This window comes from Perna viridis, chromosome 6 (genome assembly GCF_037379345.1).
Source record: "Perna viridis isolate PV_CMFRI_1.1 ecotype Kerala chromosome 6, ASM3737934v1, whole genome shotgun sequence".
NCBI lineage: Eukaryota > Metazoa > Mollusca > Bivalvia > Mytilida > Mytilidae > Perna > Perna viridis.
In genome coordinates, this window is record NC_142450.1 from 34,584,622 (window position 1) to 34,604,110 (window position 19,489).

At 34.0% G+C, this 19,489-nt stretch overlaps 1 protein-coding gene across 2 annotated transcripts; it reads right to left on the reverse strand.

Annotated features, from left to right (window-relative positions):
- Window positions 1-4,914: 4,914 nt before the first annotated feature.
- On the reverse strand, window positions 4,915-17,168 carry LOC148614682 (uncharacterized). 2 transcript variants are annotated; one of them, XM_088588959.1, is made up of 4 exons: window positions 16,898-17,095; window positions 10,493-11,316; window positions 8,938-9,075; window positions 4,915-8,096 (listed from the first exon to the last, which is right to left on the reverse strand). In XM_088588959.1, the coding sequence occupies exons 2-4, from the start codon at window positions 11,301-11,303 to the stop codon at window positions 8,062-8,064; spliced, it is 984 nt and encodes a 327-aa protein (XP_088445085.1). In that variant the 5' UTR covers window positions 11,304-11,316; window positions 16,898-17,095; the 3' UTR covers window positions 4,915-8,061. The 2 variants fall into 2 exon arrangements, with proteins under 2 accessions (XP_088445085.1, XP_088445084.1); XM_088588958.1 differs by lacking the exon at window positions 4,915-8,096 and adding an exon at window positions 9,417-10,305 and having other exon boundaries at window positions 8,944-9,075; window positions 16,898-17,168.
- Window positions 17,169-19,489: the final 2,321 nt, after the last annotated feature.

The following is a 19,489-nucleotide window of genomic DNA, read 5'->3' on the forward strand; positions in this document are numbered from 1 at the left end:
TTAGCAGAATTTTATGTTCTAAATGGTCAATTAAATTGATGTAAAGACAATGTTTATAATGTAGGTTGTCACGTTAAATAACCCTCTTAAAAATGCTGAAAAGAGGAAGATCTCTCTCTCTCTCTCTCTCTCTCTCTCTCTCTCTCTCTCTCTCTCTCTCTCTCTCTTTGAGCATTCAAAATGTTATTATATATTATCATTGCAACGTTTTTATTTAGCGCATTATCTAACATTACAAAAGTTACTCTAAGCGCTTTCCAACACGCATAAAACATAATATATCACATATAGCAAAGCAAAGTTACATATAAAATGCAATAGATAATCAATGTACTCACGTACTGAATCAATTTCTTTCGATCGTTTGAATTTTTTCGCTACAAATACGCCTCAAATAATCGTCAAATTGCAAAAATAGGATATAAAAGGAAAGTTTAGGGATCGAATTCTAACGTATCTTAACATAAGCTTATTGTTGTAAATGGTTAATATTGAACTCTTTGATTTCTTATTAAATTCACCATTCTGGTTACGACGGACATTAAAAAAAAAAAAAAAACACACACACACACACACACACACCTAAATTCATGATGCATCGTAGTGCATTGCGCCAGTTTGCGTAATATTTACGTTCGATGTCGGTTTCCATGGAGAACCAAGACGAATGAACACAAAACTTTCCGACATATTGCATAATTGAATAAATTGTGTTATACCATTACTTTTTATGCTCGATTCAGCTATCTATAAGCTCTAGCAAATTTTACATGAGTATAGTTGGTGCTGGATTGGTTTCATTATGATGGACACCCTTTACCTTAACTCTCATGAAAATATCTGTATACTTTAATAGTGTCTCTTCTAAGGAAGAACTGTGAAAGAAGCCAAGTGCAGAAATCACTACTTTCGTTTTGAAATTTAGCCATATCAAGGGTCTAGACAGTTTTTGTTCAGAATTATTTTACCCTACACTGAAAAAAGAAACTGAAGTTTTTAAACTACTACTGATTCATTCAGCTTTCAGATGATACCAAGTTTGTACACCTCTACTAAACTATGAGAATGATAGGGTACAATATTGGGGCTACTTCGTGTCATTCCGAACTGCTTTCTTTTATGTGCAGGCGACAGTGGTATTACACCACTAAGTACTTGTTGGCCATTCCCATTTATCGATCCAGATTGAAACTGTCATTCATCACTGAAATAAATTGTTCTAAGATATATGTTCCTCTCAATCATGCATCTAGCTACATTTCTCAGTTGCTACGCTTTATAGCAAAAGTGCTACAAGTTATCGCATAGACACCTATGTTTCATGTAAATGCCCTTAGTTTCGGGTACTTAGTTCCGGATACACGTACATTTACATAAGCGTCAAAGTCCTATAATATAATTTCAACAATTATGTCTGGTGCAGGAGTCACTATCCATGCACTTGTAAGGCCCTGGAGCTCAAAAAGCTCTATTATGCCATCGTCTAAGCAAAGTTTCATTTTTATTTGTCATCTCCGGGCTTCCGATCGCGATATCACGAGACAGTTACCGTACAAAAAATACACGATACAGTGGGTGATACATCAGGAGGGTACCCTTTTAAAAAAAATGGCATAACAGCTTGGAACCCTTTCTTTATATAAGTTTTTGGGTCGGAACTACTGTCCCCCTTTTTTGTAAATATTTGGATTCACCAGGACCTGCATGAAATATCGGAAGGGAGCTCTTTTAATTGGTATTCAGCGTTCCTCTTTATATCGTATTTCTCTAATTGATGATTATTAGTGTTTTCATTTCTAGCTAAACATGAAATGGTTTATTATGCGTCTAAACATTAATAGGCAACTTGAATATATCGACAGTGAACGACTAGTTAATTCAGGTAAATACGCAGAAATGAACAAGCAGTGATCAGTGGTTAGAGGTCAACTATTTGGATCGTTGTTAATACAAGCCAAATTAATCCGTTTATTTAATTCGTAGTATAAGTTGTTAATTTATTGGGTTTGTTTATTGGCATAAAAAACATAGAATTAAACTTGTTATATTAGAAGTACATATAAAGTGGACCTAACTATCTGCATTTGAACCATAATGGAGTATAACAATGGGACTATTTTCCTGCGATAGTGTAAGATAATTGCAGATGCTATAGGACTTTACAAATCTAAAGGCTCTGACGAGTTCTATGTCATTTCTGATCTTCGATCTAAATTGATAAAAATCGGTATGAGATCAAGAACTACATGTAATATTATTAAGCAAGACCACAAAATTAACCAAAATATTAGTTCAAAATATACAATAAAATTAATTCGGAATAAAAATGAATTTTGCGATGTCTAAATAAAATAGTAATACGAAGCTTAAAAGGTTGATAATGATTGTTAGAAATACTCTAATTAATAATCTAAGAATTTAACCACGTCAAAATATACTGTTACTAAAAATAAGTAAAAATTATATTTATAGACAAAAAAAGCCTTTGTGAGTACGTGCTTTAAGTTTTCGGAAACATTTCTCACATTTTACAGCTCGAAATTCTGAAGAGGGGTTTTAAATGCAAAACGGTGAATTAAGTGTCAGTCTCTTATAAAATCAGGCAGTGGGTGAAAAATGATTAATGAAACATAATTGTATTAAAAAAACAGCCATTTTTTAAAGTTTAATTTGACTATGCGCACCATCAGATTCAAGGTGAAAAGACAAGATTTTCCATATCATTTTGGTAAATTGAGTTATAATTTCATGGAAATTAACCGAAAATGAGCATTTTAAGGGCAGATAATTCTGTCAAAATATTTAAATAAAATATACACATGGCTTTCCATCATAAGTAAAATGTGAATAATTTTCAGATGTCTAACCATTCGAGAACATCGATGTTATATGTCGGTCGTTTGTAACTTCTAATATTTAAAATTTTATAAGATACTTACATTTTGATATCCAGATATGTGTAAATGCATGTAGATTGATAGAATAATGCAAAGGGTAATTCATTTAATTATTGAAAAATAATGTAACGCAATTAAATATTTCTTTTAAGGGGAAGTAACTATTATTTTAACGGTCCATATTTTTTTCTATATTACATATCTAATATCAATAATTCTTATGTATATTTAATAAACACTGATTCCACCAACTACCACAAATATAGGACATTTTTTTAAAATGGTATGATTCATATAAATGATTGACAAGAACTGCCGTGAAATGCATTTTCAGTTGATTCTTAAAAAATATTTGACGGAATCAAAAGCATCTGTTATTCATTATTGAATAATATAAGCGCCTCTAAACAACAGAGTAGTGATGTCATAACTACATGTTCTCGGTAAACTCAAACGATTTAAATAGTTATCTCTCTTTGGGTAGTGTTAGAGTTCGTGTATAAATATCTCCTCATGATTTAATTTCAAAAGTAACAAGCGTTCTGGATAAAATATTTTGTCCATCATCTCATAGACCAAATTTTGTAACATGACTGTGTAGTAGTATTATCAGTATTTATTTTTTGTTATTTTACTTTACTTTTTATATAATTGTATATCCATTCGGACCCATAATTGGAAAATAAAGCACTTTGAACATGTAACTACTCACAGTGACCAGTGTGATAGCTACATTATTTTGACTGTATTTGTGTTCAGGAAATATACCAGCATTGAGTACAACAATAAATAATTTGCGTAAAGCAACATTCTGCGATATCAAATTTAATCCGAACTCACTGAATAAAATCAAAGACTGGAGTCTTCGAAGTCGCTGATCGTCAAATAATCTCTGCCACTGATTTTGGCTTACTTTCAACATCTACAATGGCACAAATGCGATAAGCTCTAAAATCGGATTACTTCCGCTAGAATATTGGTTCCCATGATATGGTTACGTACTCTTTTGTAACCATGATGATCCGAATGTTTTCAATCAAAACAGCTAGAACCGGATTAAACAACTGGCAATAACTGTATATAGATATCAGGGTCATGATAATATATATGACCTATATAGTCAATTGTAATGAGCCCCTGTTTTTAAATTGGAAACTGGATAATATTACATAAATTCAATGCTATCTAACCGATTCTTTCACCTTTTAATGTAAACTTCCCGTTCTCATACAAGCAAAAAAAAACACACATAGACATATGTATGATATTTTTTTTAAAAGAGGAACAATTTAGCGATCTTTGAGTCGCTTATGATATTGACCAGGGAACCAAATTAGGAACCAGATCAAAGTTGTTTAATCTGGTTCCTAATCTGGCAATGAATATTCATAGATATCGGAGCCATGCTAATGTATATGACCTATATAGTCTTGTAACGAGCCTTTCTACCTGAATTGGAAACTGGGTAATGTTCAATACTAACCGATCATTTTACGTAAACTTCCCGTTCTAATACAAGCAAGAAACACATGTAGAACACATGTGTATGATATTAAAGAAGTACATTTTTATTTCGTATGACACTATGGGCGTAAACACGGCACAAATCTGCAGCATAACATAGAGTATAAATATTTAATTATGCAAATCATATGTGAATATAAAGTACTGAAATTATGAGTGCAAGAAGTCGCTAACAATATTAGCGACTTAAAAAATGTAGTCACTACTTCCTGAAATATAGTCACTTAATTTATTGGTGATATCGACGGATTCAAATTTTATTATTCCTTTTGTAAATTTATCCACTTTTTGATGTTTTTAAAACTAGACTAAATGTTGATACATTAGTCGAAATACAAGACACTGTATTTTGAATGTATGCTGATGATATGATAATTTTGTTTCAAATTTCCAACTACATTGCCGATGTGCGTAAGACATCAACTTTTTCGGACCCGTTTCGTGTAATGTGCTAAATATTGTATTGAGTATGAATTGCAAGTAGCTGACTCAATGAGTTGATAAATATTTATTTGAAAAATATGCTTATATAAAATATTAGCAAATCAACAATATTACTTGACAGTGATGTTCATATATATATATAGAAAGACAGGTTCAAATCATATTTACTTTAAAATTGAACATGTAAATGTAATAGTGACAAGGATTCAATCGTATCTCTTTATTTCATCAGAAAAGTGGTTTGCAAAAAAACATTTAATTTTTTTTATATGTATCTACATTCATGTTTAAAAAGGACCAGGAATTCTTTTAATAGTGCGTTAGTCCGTAATTTTAACTTTTTGATGAAGATGGGTAAAGAAAAAAATCTACATTTGACTCAAGCACCTAAGGTGTCAACTATTATCAATTACTGAATTGAATCAATGTTGCTATTGATATTATAATATTATAATAAAATGCACTAAAAACCTACAATTAAAAATCATTATTTTGATTTAACTTGTCTAAATTATGCATCTAATTGTCGAGCAGTGTAGCGAATAGAGTCGTCACATTCTGACACGTTTGTATAATATTGATTTGTTGTGACATGCATCATTAATTTGATCTACTATCCTACATAATAACACCTAAATGAACTGTTACTACCATACATCGTGTACTAAGTTACAGCCCTAGATTAATTCTACGAAGAGGAACGACCAGGCCAGCGAAAGCTATATTTTATAGCCTAACTGGCCGAGTGGTCTAGGGCGCTGGACTTCGTGCAGGCGGTGATGCCATAGATGTCACAGCGGTACAAGTTCGAGTCCCGCGGGTAGAACGACCAAAAATTTATAACGCAAATTTGACAGTTCTAACATCGTTGGGAATTTTTCAGACCTATATATATATATATATATACGTATAGAAAGGTCTGAGACGTATATATATATATATATATATATATATATATATATATATATATACTAAGTTACAGCCCTAGATGAATCCTACGAGGAGGGTTCACCCGGCCAGCGAAAGCTATATTTTATAGCCTAACTGGCCGAGTGGTCTAGGGCGCTGGACTTAGTGCAGGCGGTGTTGCCATAGATGTCACAGCGGTACGAGTTCGAGTCCCGCGGAGGGAACGACCAAAAATTTGCTTCGCAATTTGACAGTTCTAACATCGTTGGGAATTTTTCAGATCCTTCTATATATTTATATATATATGCAAAACATAACCAAGCAACAACGCTTACCCTACCGGTGCAACTGGTCGCGTATGGAGTGTTCATATCACAACTCATAGGTAATGCCAGAGCTTGCCGAAACAACGCAGACTTTTTGTATCGCGCTAGAATTCTAATAAATAGGCTTTTGGAACGGGAATTTGTTGCTACAAGATTGAAGTCATCACTACAAATAGTTTTATGGTCGTCATCATGAACTCGTGGATCGTTACGGTGTATCCATCTGCGCCATGAAAACTGATTTGTTAAACGTGTCATAGTTTCCCTTTCCTCTTTCGTCCACCCCGGACTTGACTTTCTATGAGCAATTCGGCGGTTGTTTCTAGAAAAGCAGAGGACGTTTACCTTACCGGTGCACCTGGTCCATGCTCCCAGTTTTTAGTGGAGTCCGAGTTGCTCATTTGCTTTTGTTGCTTTGTATGTATGATTTTAGTTACTTTATGTTCTATGTTGTGTATGTCTGTTTTCCATGTCTGGTCTTTGTCCCTGGATTACATTATTTTGATTACCGCTATAACCTTGGTTCCCTTGATTACTCTTAAATAATACATAAACATAAAAAATTTGATAAGTACAAATACAAAATGTACACTTATGATTACATAGCTACATAATTTTACCATTTCATCAAGCATAAGAAGTATCTATGTCAGAGAATTACACTATTACTTAATTATAACTTTTTTCAGTATGTAAATATAACGTCGAAACCATCAAAATAGTTGATGACGTCTGTGACAAATTGTAACATGGCAGATGAACAAATTGATTCAGGAAAATTTAAATATTCAGATATAAATAAGATAATGGTTGATATTAAAGGTTGAAAATGTTTTCAAAACGGAAGGACTAAAAAAGAAATTTAAAACAAAAAATGATCAAGTAGAAACCAATTTATTGAAGGACATGTATCAGAAGGAAAAAACATAATTGATGTCCGGAAAAAATCAGAAATACTGGGCAACAGAAAAAGATGGATATCTAATTTCAAAATAGGAAGTATAATGAAAGAAGCAGTGTGTAGCTAAAGTACAAAATTTAACAAGGATAACAATTCCTCTAAATAAGGAAGAAACTTTACATTTTTTTTCAAAATCTTCCCTAGAATCTTCTACCATTGAGAGGTGGAATATAAAGACATGAGGCTCATGTAGTGTATCACCAACCACATTTTTCCAAAGAACATTGTTCCTCCATCAAGACATAACATATTTTAGCAACAACAACAATACATGCTCATCGGTCGGATTATAAATTTGTATGACTATCCAATTAAAGCATCTTGAAAGACTCAGGAGACGTCTATAAACATAGACCAACCATATCATTCAGCAAGAAAAAACATAACATTAAACCATCGCTTTAGAAAGATTACATACATATAGCAGGAACTTAATTCATCGACTCCTTTATTAATATGTTGGTTGATGTTGATTATACATTGATGACACTAGAATAATGCTTTGAAAACTTTGTGAAAGAAAATTTATTTTTAAAGATTTATTATACGCTTCCGAGAATCAAACTAACTTCTCATGAACAACGGAATTGATTGAACGCTATGTCACAAATCTTGTTGATGAGCAAATGTTACTTAAGACTTCATTAAATACTAGAATTAAGTACAAATATTGTGAATTGCATGAAATTTAAAAAAAAAAATAACATGTAATACGTAGTATGACAAAAAATTAAATACAATATTACAATACAAAACCACAAGACATATGATATAACCGCTAGATAATAAAATAGAATTATCAACGATTTAGAAACTCAAATGAAACGAAAATGTATCGTGTGTGCAAGTATAGCAGAATATTACTACATAATTATAAACAGAAGAAAAGGCAATATATGTATATGGATTATACATGGATAATAAATGCATTTTATTATGATAATGCAACGTAGTATTGAAGACTTCCTGCCAGAGCTTTTTCTTCTGATAGACATATTCTTTACCCATTATCTTTGTCATGATCGTTCAATACATCTGTACAAAATAAAGATAAATATATCTGATACAACTATTGAAAAAAAAGAGGAAAAAGTGGAAACGTGTAATGATATCAACCTTAACAAATTGTGAAGAATCAAATGGGCCTTTAATTAACGTTGAAAATTTTCAAAACCCGGATTCTGCCTTCGACTGATTCTAAAGGACTAAGTTACCGGTTTAAAGCGAAATGAATATCCACTACACAAAAAAAAACATATGAAGACAAAAAATCGTACGCACACAAAATTGATAAAGGCTAGAAGCACAGACGACAAACAAATTCTTCAAGGGCGTTTATCATACCGAACAAAAAATCACAATTGTAAGCGGTGTGAAATTTTAAAAATGATTGTTGTCATCATACCAGATCACAATTCTAAGTACAGTGAAAATAAATCACGTGACAAACCCTATCTATCTCGGGCAACACTTGTTTCGTACGCTTTTTTGAGTACGCAGTTTTCTTACCAATTGCAATTTTATGCAGATTATAAAGAAGACTAAAATCCTAGAGGGAATAATTGTATTCATTTATACTGGAACATGTAGCTATACTGTTCGACGATTAACTTTCAAATTTTTATATCAGTTTACTAAATGATGATGGGACTGGAAGCAGTAAAATATTTGTTAGGTGCATCATGTATTGTAGGAATAAAGATTAAAGAATCGTTAGATTTGTGTTGTAATTAAAAGCAAGGAGTCGTTTGAACCGGGGTCCATAATCCGAGGGGGGACCAGATCAGAGAAATACATCCTAAAGCTATATAATTCAGGCTAACATTAAAGAATTTAGCGGTTTATGATCCTAACTATTCATTAACATAAAACTTACCATACACTCTGCTATTGATCCTACGGTTATTCAGTATCTTCGTGCAGTTTGGTGAAAACTCCTGATGGAATTCATAGGGATTGTCTTCTATTTCATGACGAATGCACATGCCACATATGTAACAAATTAAGTTACCATCTGTATATGAAATAAACTATTATTTAGTTGCTGACAATAATTCGAAAAATATGAGGCCATATCTAAGGATGTAGTTAAACATTTCATTTAAAATTGCTATACAAATACTTTGTGGTATAAGAAAGTTTTACTCCTTCACTACGAAGGTAAGAGAAAGTTTGTGGCTACAAAAAAAAACGGGCGAACATTTTAAAAATGTGCCTCATCTCCTTACAAAATGTCTTTAAAAATCCAAACGGTGTGTTTTATTTGGTTACTTTATGCTACAAATGACAATTCAAAAACATTAAGATTTGAAATAAAAAATTTGAGTGGCAAGAAATTATTTCTGTTATAAATACTTCAATAATGAACCAATTATAGATCTCCAATGATCTCTCTGGGATGCTGATCCATGGTACATCTACAATGATCTCTCTGGGATGCTGATCCATGGTACATCTACAATGATCTCTCTGGGATGCTGATCCATGGTACATCTCCAATGATCTCTCTGGGATGCTGATCCATGGTACATCTCCAATGATCTCTGTGGGATGCTGATCCATGGTACATCTCCAATGATCTCTCTGGGGGCTGATCCATGGTACATCTCCAATGATCTCTCTGAGATGCTGATCCATGGTACATCTACAATGATCTCTCTGGGATGCTGATCCATGGTACATCTACAATGATCTCTCTGTGATGCTGATCCATGGTACATCTACAATGATCTCTCTGGGATGCTGATCCATGGTACATCTCCAATGATCTCTCTGGGGGCTGATCCATGGTACATCTCCAATGATCTCTCTGAGATGCTGATCCATGGTACATCTACAATGATCTCTCTGGGATGCTGATCCATGGTACATCTCCAATGATCTCTCTGGGATGTTGATCCATGGTACATCTCCAATGATCTCTCTGGGGGCTGATCCATGGTACATCTACAATGATCTCTCTGGGATGCTGATCCATGGTACATCTACAATGATCTCTCTGTGATGCTGATCCATGGTACATCTACAATGATCTCTCTGGGATGCTGATCCATGGTACATCTCCAATGATCTCTCTGGGGGCTGATCCATGGTACATCTCCAATGATCTCTCTGAGATGCTGATCCATGGTACATCTCCAATGATCTCTCTGGGATGCTGATCCGTGGTACATCTCCAATGATCTCTCTGGGGGCTGATCCATGGTACATCTACAATGATCTCTCTGGGATGCTGATCCATGGACTATTAAAGATGAAGGAACTATTTTTAGTTGTTGCCAAACACGGAAAGTCATATGATTAATTATAAGGAAAAAAATCACTTTTGGACAAATATGTTTCGACCTAAAAATACGTACCTTTGTACAGTCATCCAAGGTAAATCGATTCAAGAATTATGAATCTGAAGAAAGACACATTTAGTTTCTTACCTGAATTTAAGAAGAATCCTGCATCAACGAAGGCATCAATATTCCATAGAGAGTTAAACTGCATGAAATACCAGTGTCTAGGGTATGTTATAAAAGTTGTTTTTCTACACATCGTATCCGTCATTTCAGGATATAGTTCAGAGATTTTCCAAAGTGCAAAATTTATGTTTTCTTTAGGTATAAATAAATTGCCAGTTTCATCTGATTTAATGGGTGTTACAACGCCGGATAACTCTCTGTTATGGTACTGATGTTCAGAAGAAGTTGGACGAGGTAAAAGTGTCTTGTGACACTTCTTACAAAACATAGCTTTTAGGAAAACTCTTGCCTTGGCTGGCTTATATTCATTACCATCTACCTGTACGCATTTATCCGTTGTGATTTTGTCATTGTTTATGCATGGCCCACAGTATTCTTTTTCCGACAATATTCGAAAGTCTTCAGCAATTCTCTCTTCGTTGTAGCGCTGACTTTTATTTTGATGTGCATTCCTTTTACTATAATTCTCTGCAAGTGGCACAGGTTTGTATGAAAAAAACACTGCTTCTGTATAACACTTGACAAAAATTGAGACTTTCACGTTTTTTAAGCCTCCATAGTCTTTTATATTGAAAATCCCATCGTGAACATAATTCCATTGACAACTTCTTTTTTCTGGTAATCTGATATCTTTTGAAGTCAAAGCATATATATTTTTTTCTTTCTCATTCATTGGGAATGGTAACCTGCACAGGTTTTTAAACCAACTGAAGACGACAAAAATGTTGTGAAGAAATGTTCTGACATCTAGGGTTTCAATGACAGCAGCCATTTTGCCTCGAAAACTAAAATAAACAACATTTGAGTTTAGCACATTATGTAACATATTTTTTGGTGTATATCTAGTATAAGCTTAATTTATTTTAGATCACCAAAATATATAGTCATAATAGAGATCAGAGTGGAGATTTTTATACATTGTACGGTGTAATATAGAAACAACCAAAGACAAATATGATTTAGACTTTGCCTATGAGGAACAGAAGTATTTGTACTCAGTCAACACTGACTTTGTTGATAATGCACCATGAAGTTGTTATATTGCTATGTTCCGACCAACGGGAATATGCAAGACTTCATATATATACATGTAACATGCTGTATTAAAAGTTCAAGCAATCACTTCCTTTTTTCCGAATTACGTCATTTCCAACAACAATTTTGGGCCATTCATGTTTCAGAATATCTTCATATATAGGATGTCGCAGTTAGTTGACTCATTCACTGCACGGAAACACAATTAGCAAGAAAAACCGAGAGCAATAATCATTGAATTTAACCTAACAAAAATTCTGATCAAAATCTGAATTAAGAGGTCCATATATTTAAAGATAAAAAGTATTCTGTTGAAGTCTCATTAAATTTCATTGGTATAAGATGAGACATGAATAAGACATGGGTACTAAAATTCTGCTATGAAAGGTACATTGAATTCCATTCTGTGGTGTAGGAGGAGTAACGGTTGAAAGATAGGTACCCCCTCTTTGTAACTGAAGGAAGGAACTGTCGACGGAAGCAAGGAAAGACGGACATCCCTATCACTATGTACCTGGGTGTGATAATACGAAAAAGGTGAATTATTTAAACGGTAATCCAAAAGAATATAATCCAAGGATAACGATTAGACAATGAAAATAGAACTACACTACAAACAACATAAAATAACCAAAACAACAAGTAAATAGAAACACATTAAGTAACATCCCATTAAACTGTGATCAGTGATCACTAAATTGAAATTTCTCTTCCCGATATTATAACATGCACCTTTTGACCTCAATATTTATTTGGACCAAAATTTTACATACATAAAAGGTGCACAATGGTTATATGTAATAGACACCAAGAAAAGTTTTATCATCTACCATTCAGTGGTGTAGAAAGAGTTGCAGACAAGATAAGGGTACCCCTACGTCCGGGAATGATAAAATCTATAATGTTTGGAGAAGCAGGACCTAAAAAAAACTTCTGATCAAAATCTGAAATAAGAGGTGCACATATTTAATGATAAAAAAGTATTCTGTTGAAGTTTTATTAAATTTCAGTGGTATAGGATGAGACACGAATAAGACATAGGTGCTAAATTTGTTCTATGAAAGGTACATTGAATTCTATTCTGTGGTGACCCCGTGAAGATCCCGATGTCAAAAGAATAGGCCCGCTACAGGCTAAGCTTGTCGTAAAAGGCGACTAAATAGGGCTCAGAACCGTAGTCGGAGGCTAGGGCGCTCGACCCACAGAGCAACTGGGTTGTGTACCCCAGGTGGTGGAATGGGGTACCCCTGGCGTGTTACATGCTAGGGTTGTCAGGCTATAATACGGAAAACCTGACCGCAAACCATAGTGGTGCAACGTGCTGGGATGCCACGTTCCTCGTACGTTAAAGAACCCTGCTGTGGTATTCGATAGGAGTAGGAACATTTGCGCTCCGCCACAGGAGGCTAAATTGCCCGACCCTACCTATTCCTCCCTTTTCTAATGGCAATAAATATTTGTCGACCCTATTATCCTTGTGTCCCATCCCTTTTTTCTTTCATTTCATCATCATCATTTCATGTTCATTTTATCATCTATTTTATGTTCATCGCCTGAATATAGCTGAAATATTGCTGCTTGGGCGTTAAACCCCAATAATCAATCAATCATTCTGTGGTTTAGGAGATAATTTTTTATGAGACACGAATAAGACATGGTACCACCATGTCCCCGTATTCATAAATGAAAAAGTCCAGGTTTTGCTTTGTGAAAACCCCTTAATTGATGAAATCAAAATCTGAAAATGGAGGCACACAATGGGAATATCCTATTTAGATTCTCTGAAAGTATGGTTATAAAATTATATTCAAGAGGAGTATCGGATAAGAGATTAAATTCCCGCTCACATATAAATAAATGACAAAGTCAATGTTTTGCTTTAAGAAACCCCCGGATTGATTTGGATCAGAATTTAAAATAGGAGGTGCACAAAGTAAAAATAATGTTCTATGAAAGTTACATTGAATTCCATTATGTGGTGTAGGCGGAGTAACAGGTGAGAGGGCTTACACCCTCTTTATAACTTACCCCCGTGCAGGTCCGGGTGATAAAAGAATAGGCCTGCAGCAGCGCTAAGCTTGTCGTATAAGGCAACTAAAAAGTGCTCAGAAACCTAGCCGGGGGCTAGGCGCTCTGCCCACAGAGCAACTGGGATGTGTGCCCCATGTGGTGGAATGGGGTACCCCTGGCGTGTTACATGCTGGGGTTGTCAGGCTATAATACGGAAAACCTGACTGCAAACCATAGTGGTGCAACGTGTTGGGAAAGATGCCACGTTCCTCGCACGTTAAAGAACCCTGCTGTGGTATTCGATAGGAGTAGGAACATTTGCGCTCCGCCACAGGAGGCTAAATTGCCCGATCTTACCCATCCCCCCTTTTTCCAGTGGCAATCAAAATTTATCGACCCTATTATCCTTGTGACCCATCCTTTTTTTTTCATTTCATGTTCATTATATCATCCATTTCATGTTCATTGTCTTAATATAGCTGAAATATTGCTGCTCGGATGTTAAACCCCAACAAACAAACAAACATCTTTGTAACTTAAGGAAGGAAGTGCAAACGGAAGCAAGAAAAGACGGACACCCCTATCAATATGTACTCTGGGTATGATAATACGATTTTGCATAATTACCTTAAAAAACAATGTGAAATATTCGAACGGTAATCAAAAAGAATATAATCCGTGGGTAATGATTAGACAATGAAAATATGTTTGTTTGTTTGTTTGGATTTAACGTCCGAGCAGCAATAATTCAGGTATATCCAGACGATTAACATGAAGTGGATGATAAAATGAACATGAAATGATGATGAAATGAAAAATGGGATGGGACACAAGGATAATGGGAAATTTTGATTGCCACAGGAAATAGGGAAAGGTTGGTAGGGTCGGGCAATATAGCTTCCTGTGGCGGAGCCCTATGGTTCCTACTCCTATCGAATACCACAGTAGGGTTTTTTAACGTGCGAGGAACGTGGCATCTTTCCCAACACGGTGCACCACTATGGTTTCCGGTCATGGTTTCCGTATTATAGCCTGACAACCCCAGCATGTAACACGCCAGGGGTACCCATTCCACCACCTGGGGAACACATCCAAGTTGCTCTGTGGACAGAGCGCCCTAGCCCCCGGCTAGGGTTCTGAGCACTATTTAGTTGCCTTTTACGACAAGCTTAGCGCCGCTGCAGGCCTATTCTATTAACACCCCGACCTGCACGGGTCGACAATGAAAATAGAACCACACTACAAACAACATGAAATAACCAAAACAACAAGTAGATAGCAGCATTAAACTGTGAGTTAATAAAATCAGATCGGATAACCTTATGACTTTGCTAATTTTCTCCGACGTGCCATAAATAATAAATAACGTGTTAGTCGAAAAAGGAGAATACAAAACATTAAACTCTTAATGTGTCATCATATCATTTAAATATTAACCATTTTCAAGTTTAATTTAATGGTCTCTTTAATCGAATAACTAAAACTAAGAAAAAAATATATTTATTACAAAGTTTAACACGTAAATGTGCCTCCCTTAAAGATGTTTTAAAATTAATCCATTGACTTCACTGCTAGTGGTTAAATAACCTTCCGAATAAGTGTATGTGACAAGCTTAGTATATTTTTATACTGAATTTCAACGAAATCTATATATTTATTTTCGATTTGATTGAATATTAATTGCGTCACTACTTTGTTGTTTTATTTTCTCGTAATAAGGTCATACTTCTTGCACATTAAATTGAAAGGAATTGAAAGTCTTTTATGACACTATTGTTAAGTGCTCTGCAGGTTTATTAACCACTCGACTCCATTGTCCGCCTGTCCGACCGTCACACTTAGGAATACCTAATGTGCAACACAAAAAGTATTCAGCCAATATTTCACAATCTCTGCACAACGTTTTAAGATGCACACCACGTTCTTTGTGGAGAAATGTGACAGATATTTTAGTACATTTTCAGTATATAGGCAGTGTTTACCACTTTCGATTCCTAGTTTGTGTAATACTTCAATATTTTCCTACATTCCTACATTTTCAATGTATTGAACTAAGCCATTTTTGTTCCAGTGTTTATATCATCAAAAAAAATAGCACCTCCTAACGTGGACAAGTTTTACAAATACTCATGATTTTACTTTTGCCATTTTCAGCAGTAAATATTGTCGTAAGTACATACTATACTCATTTTGCATAGTCTCCATGCATTCAAAGAGTTCAAATTTACTTTTCAACGGTGAAAAGCCCTCGACTTCTCCAAGACATACATAATGCCTTCTTGACTTATTGGTCATTTATCATGATACTTTTTGGATGAAAAACCTAAAATATCAGTTTAGAGAATTGAAAAGTATTAAAACTTATCTATGATAGATAGGAACCAAAGAGTACACGATGAAGGCCAATTTTTCATCTCAACTTTGCAGCCTCACATCGATTCATGGGTTTTTCTTCCGAAAATAAGCGTCGATGCAGTATATACGCTCTTTAAAATTGCATATTGCATTTCAAAGTAATACCTTAATTTTGCTGCTTCCGGACAGAGTAGTTCATCAGTATGTCACATTGAAACATTTTTTAAAAAACTTTTTCAGTTAAATTTAGAAAACAGAACAAATAGATGGAATTCGTTCATTTTTCGATTGATGACTGGTGATTTGAAAGATTTGTTTACATATGCACAATCATTATCCTGATTTTATACATGTTATAACGACTTCGTGTTATTTCATAGCGTCGTTGACGTTTTTGATCTTTGACAACGCATCGAGTTTTCCTCGCCAGTTGCTGTCTCGACATTCACAAAACTAAACCTCATTCATAGAAAAACAGCCAATTGGTGAAAATCCTCGACATTTTCCTTCAGAGCTATTCTTTGTCGAATCGAATTGTCGATTTGTCATTCTATTTGCAGTATTCACTTACTCGTCATAAAAAGGTGTAACGGTAAAAACGTAAAAAGTGAAACCGTGATGATCCACATGCTTAAAACAGACAACAGAAATACATACATTAGCTGAAGATGAGAAAAACATGACAATGCACAAAAATCAAAGCACTTGCAATAGGATTTTCCACAAAAATCTCGACATCAGACACTCAAAAAGCTTAGATAAAGGTCATTATGGGGTCAGTGCAATAGACTCCTCAAGGAGACGTGAATTGATTATACAACAGTGATCCCTAGTCCGTAATCTTTGAAATAATAAGCAAGCGCAGCGTAATATTTGGCGTTTGTATATATATATATATATATATATATATATATATATATATATATATATATATATATATATATATTTAACTGCGCAGTAACTTACCAAATTGTGAAATATGTGGTATTTGAAAACAAACAGTTGTGTATGCCTGTTCACCTCAGTTTATCCTGGATAAATTACCAATTTTAAGTACAAAACCACAAACTTTAGAACAATTTTGAAATCATTCACATAATGGTTATTCTTTTTTTCTTCCTGGTACGGAGCGCCGAATGGGACTTGATCTTTTTGTAATCAAAATCAATTTTGTGTACACAAAATTGAATTCCGTCACAACAAAATCATTTTTTTTGTCGTACAGAACAATGTTACACATACTTGTTTTATGATCACTTCAATTTTGTAATGACGAAATTCATTTTTTGAGACAAATTCAATTCTGTATCACAAAATTCAATTCTGCGTCACAAAATTCAGTTCTTATTAGATAAAATTAAATTCTGTTAGATAAAATTCAATTCTGTGAGACAAAATTCAATTTGTACAGAATCCTACAAAATCTATGCAAATGAATGCTAAATGTGCAGTATCATGTACACGTGTATTACAAACTTAAAGCATTAACCGTAAATACTTTTGTTAACTGGATCAATTATATTTTTATCGTAAAAGTACAAATCAGTTTTACAAGTGATTTAATATAGGTGACAAAATATTATATGTAAGGTATTTTCGTTCTACAGGTATTTTGATATGTCACCTATAGTATAGATTGTATCAGTGGCCGTTCATGTCAAAATAGGGATATTTCTATCGGCTTACTTTTAACAAGTACCGGCTTACTTTTCAAAAGTATCGGCTTACTTGTTAAAAGTATCGGCATACTTATCAAAAGTATCGGCATACTTTTCAAAAGTAAGCCGATACAAAAACTTTATGCATAGTGAAAAAAGTATCGGCATACTTTTCAAAAGTATCGGCTTACTTTTCAAAAGTAACAGCTTACATTTTGTTTTAGATATTAACCAATCCAATGTTCCGTTACATCTGAGCATTTTCTCACCTAAACCACGCGATAGCTTGAACGCCAGGGATCTGCCTATAAACTATGTCTGTCCCATCAGGGGGTCATTAATGATGCTTAGTGAAGACTTTAAAATTAGTAGCGTTTCCTTTTATTAAATAAACAATCTCTCTATATACTGTACATAAAATCGCTTGCCCACTTTGGGCATGTGACAGTTAAAAATTCAGCTATAAATAATTAAAAAGATCAAATTAAAGAAGCAATAGGAAACAATAAACAATTAATTGTATAATTATGAATCAGTCAAGTAAGGCTGACATGTAATAATTAACTCATTTTATTAGTAGCAATAAGGGCTATAATAATTGGTGCCTACATGTATGATGTATTGCATTAATTCAATTAACCATAATGGTATAAAATGTAGTCTCCTTTATTTAATCTATTATCCTGTTTATATTCTTATCCAAAAGTCTTAATATATGTATGGTAGTTTAAAGGGTGTTACTTCTATTTGTCAAACAATCCCGCTAAGATTATTTTTCAAGAATAAGGCACCGCAATTAACACACATTTAATCTGCCTTGTCAACGGGAGTTTAATTGACCCTTCAGACTATCATACAAGTGATATTTTTACAACTCGTTTACACGATAACAAAGCATCAAAGCCTCATAAAATCCTCTACCCAGCTACTCCGTTGTCACTACTCTGCTGAATTCAGATGTGATTATACCATAAGGGTACAGGTCCTTTTTATTGTCAGTTCTAATGCATTTGCATTTGCGAAAGTTTACAATAAAATTCTTGATTTGCACTGTGAATGCTCATTAACTTAGTTGTTGATATAATTATTTGCTGCAACGTTTTGTATATAATTCTTTAGTATGATTTTTCATCACGTTCAATAATCGTATTCTCCCATCTATATCTCTGCTACGTGACACTATATCTGTTGCCCGACACGTTAAAGATGACCGATACAAGACATTCTGTATACACTTTTGGCATATTACTCAAGCTCAAAACTGCATTGCACATCACAGCTTTGAACACCATTAAAACACACACATTCTGTCATTAAAACTGCATACACATATTAAGCAAACTTTAAAATTACAAGCAGTCCATTACCTATAGACTTTTAATTTTTCGTTCCACAAACCCCCTGGTCATATACTTTGGTTTTATTTTTTTTCTTTCCATATCAATAATGCGCATCTACAGTTTATTTTTTTCTTTCCCAAAACGACCCCCTATCAACGTATTTTTTTTTATTTCCAAATTTCTCACTTGGTTTACTGCACCTGGTCTTGCTTTTCCTCGTACGTTAAACATTTATTTTTCTTTAACTCTTTTCATGATTTTTGTATATTTTGTATTATCACTTAGTTCGTTATAGTTTCATTAGTATACATATTTTTTTCTTTCTTTATTTTGTTAGGTTATCAATTTCAATCTTCTAAATTATATAATAGATTTAAACTATAAATTACAATATTAAAGCGGGATAAAGGGTCGACCATACAGAGTCACTGGGGTATATACAGGTCTTTAAACTCCTATCGTCGTCATCTCTGCTACTTGAATTTGAACGAAAGCCTCACATAGATCATTTGTGTTGGTTTTCAGAGAAAGAAGAAATTTGCGGTGACTATGTTAAGACT

What these genes read in the sequence shown, in the direction of transcription:
- LOC148614682 (XM_088588958.1), bottom strand. Translation starts at nt 11,303, where the DNA reads ATGGCTGCTGTCATTGAAACCCTAGATGTCAGAACATTTCTTCACAAC. An exon ending in AGGATTCTTCTTAAATTCAG is followed by an intron (nt 10,306 to 10,492) that starts GTAAGAAACTAA and finishes CATCTTTAATAG; the next exon opens with TCCATGGATCAGCATCCCAG.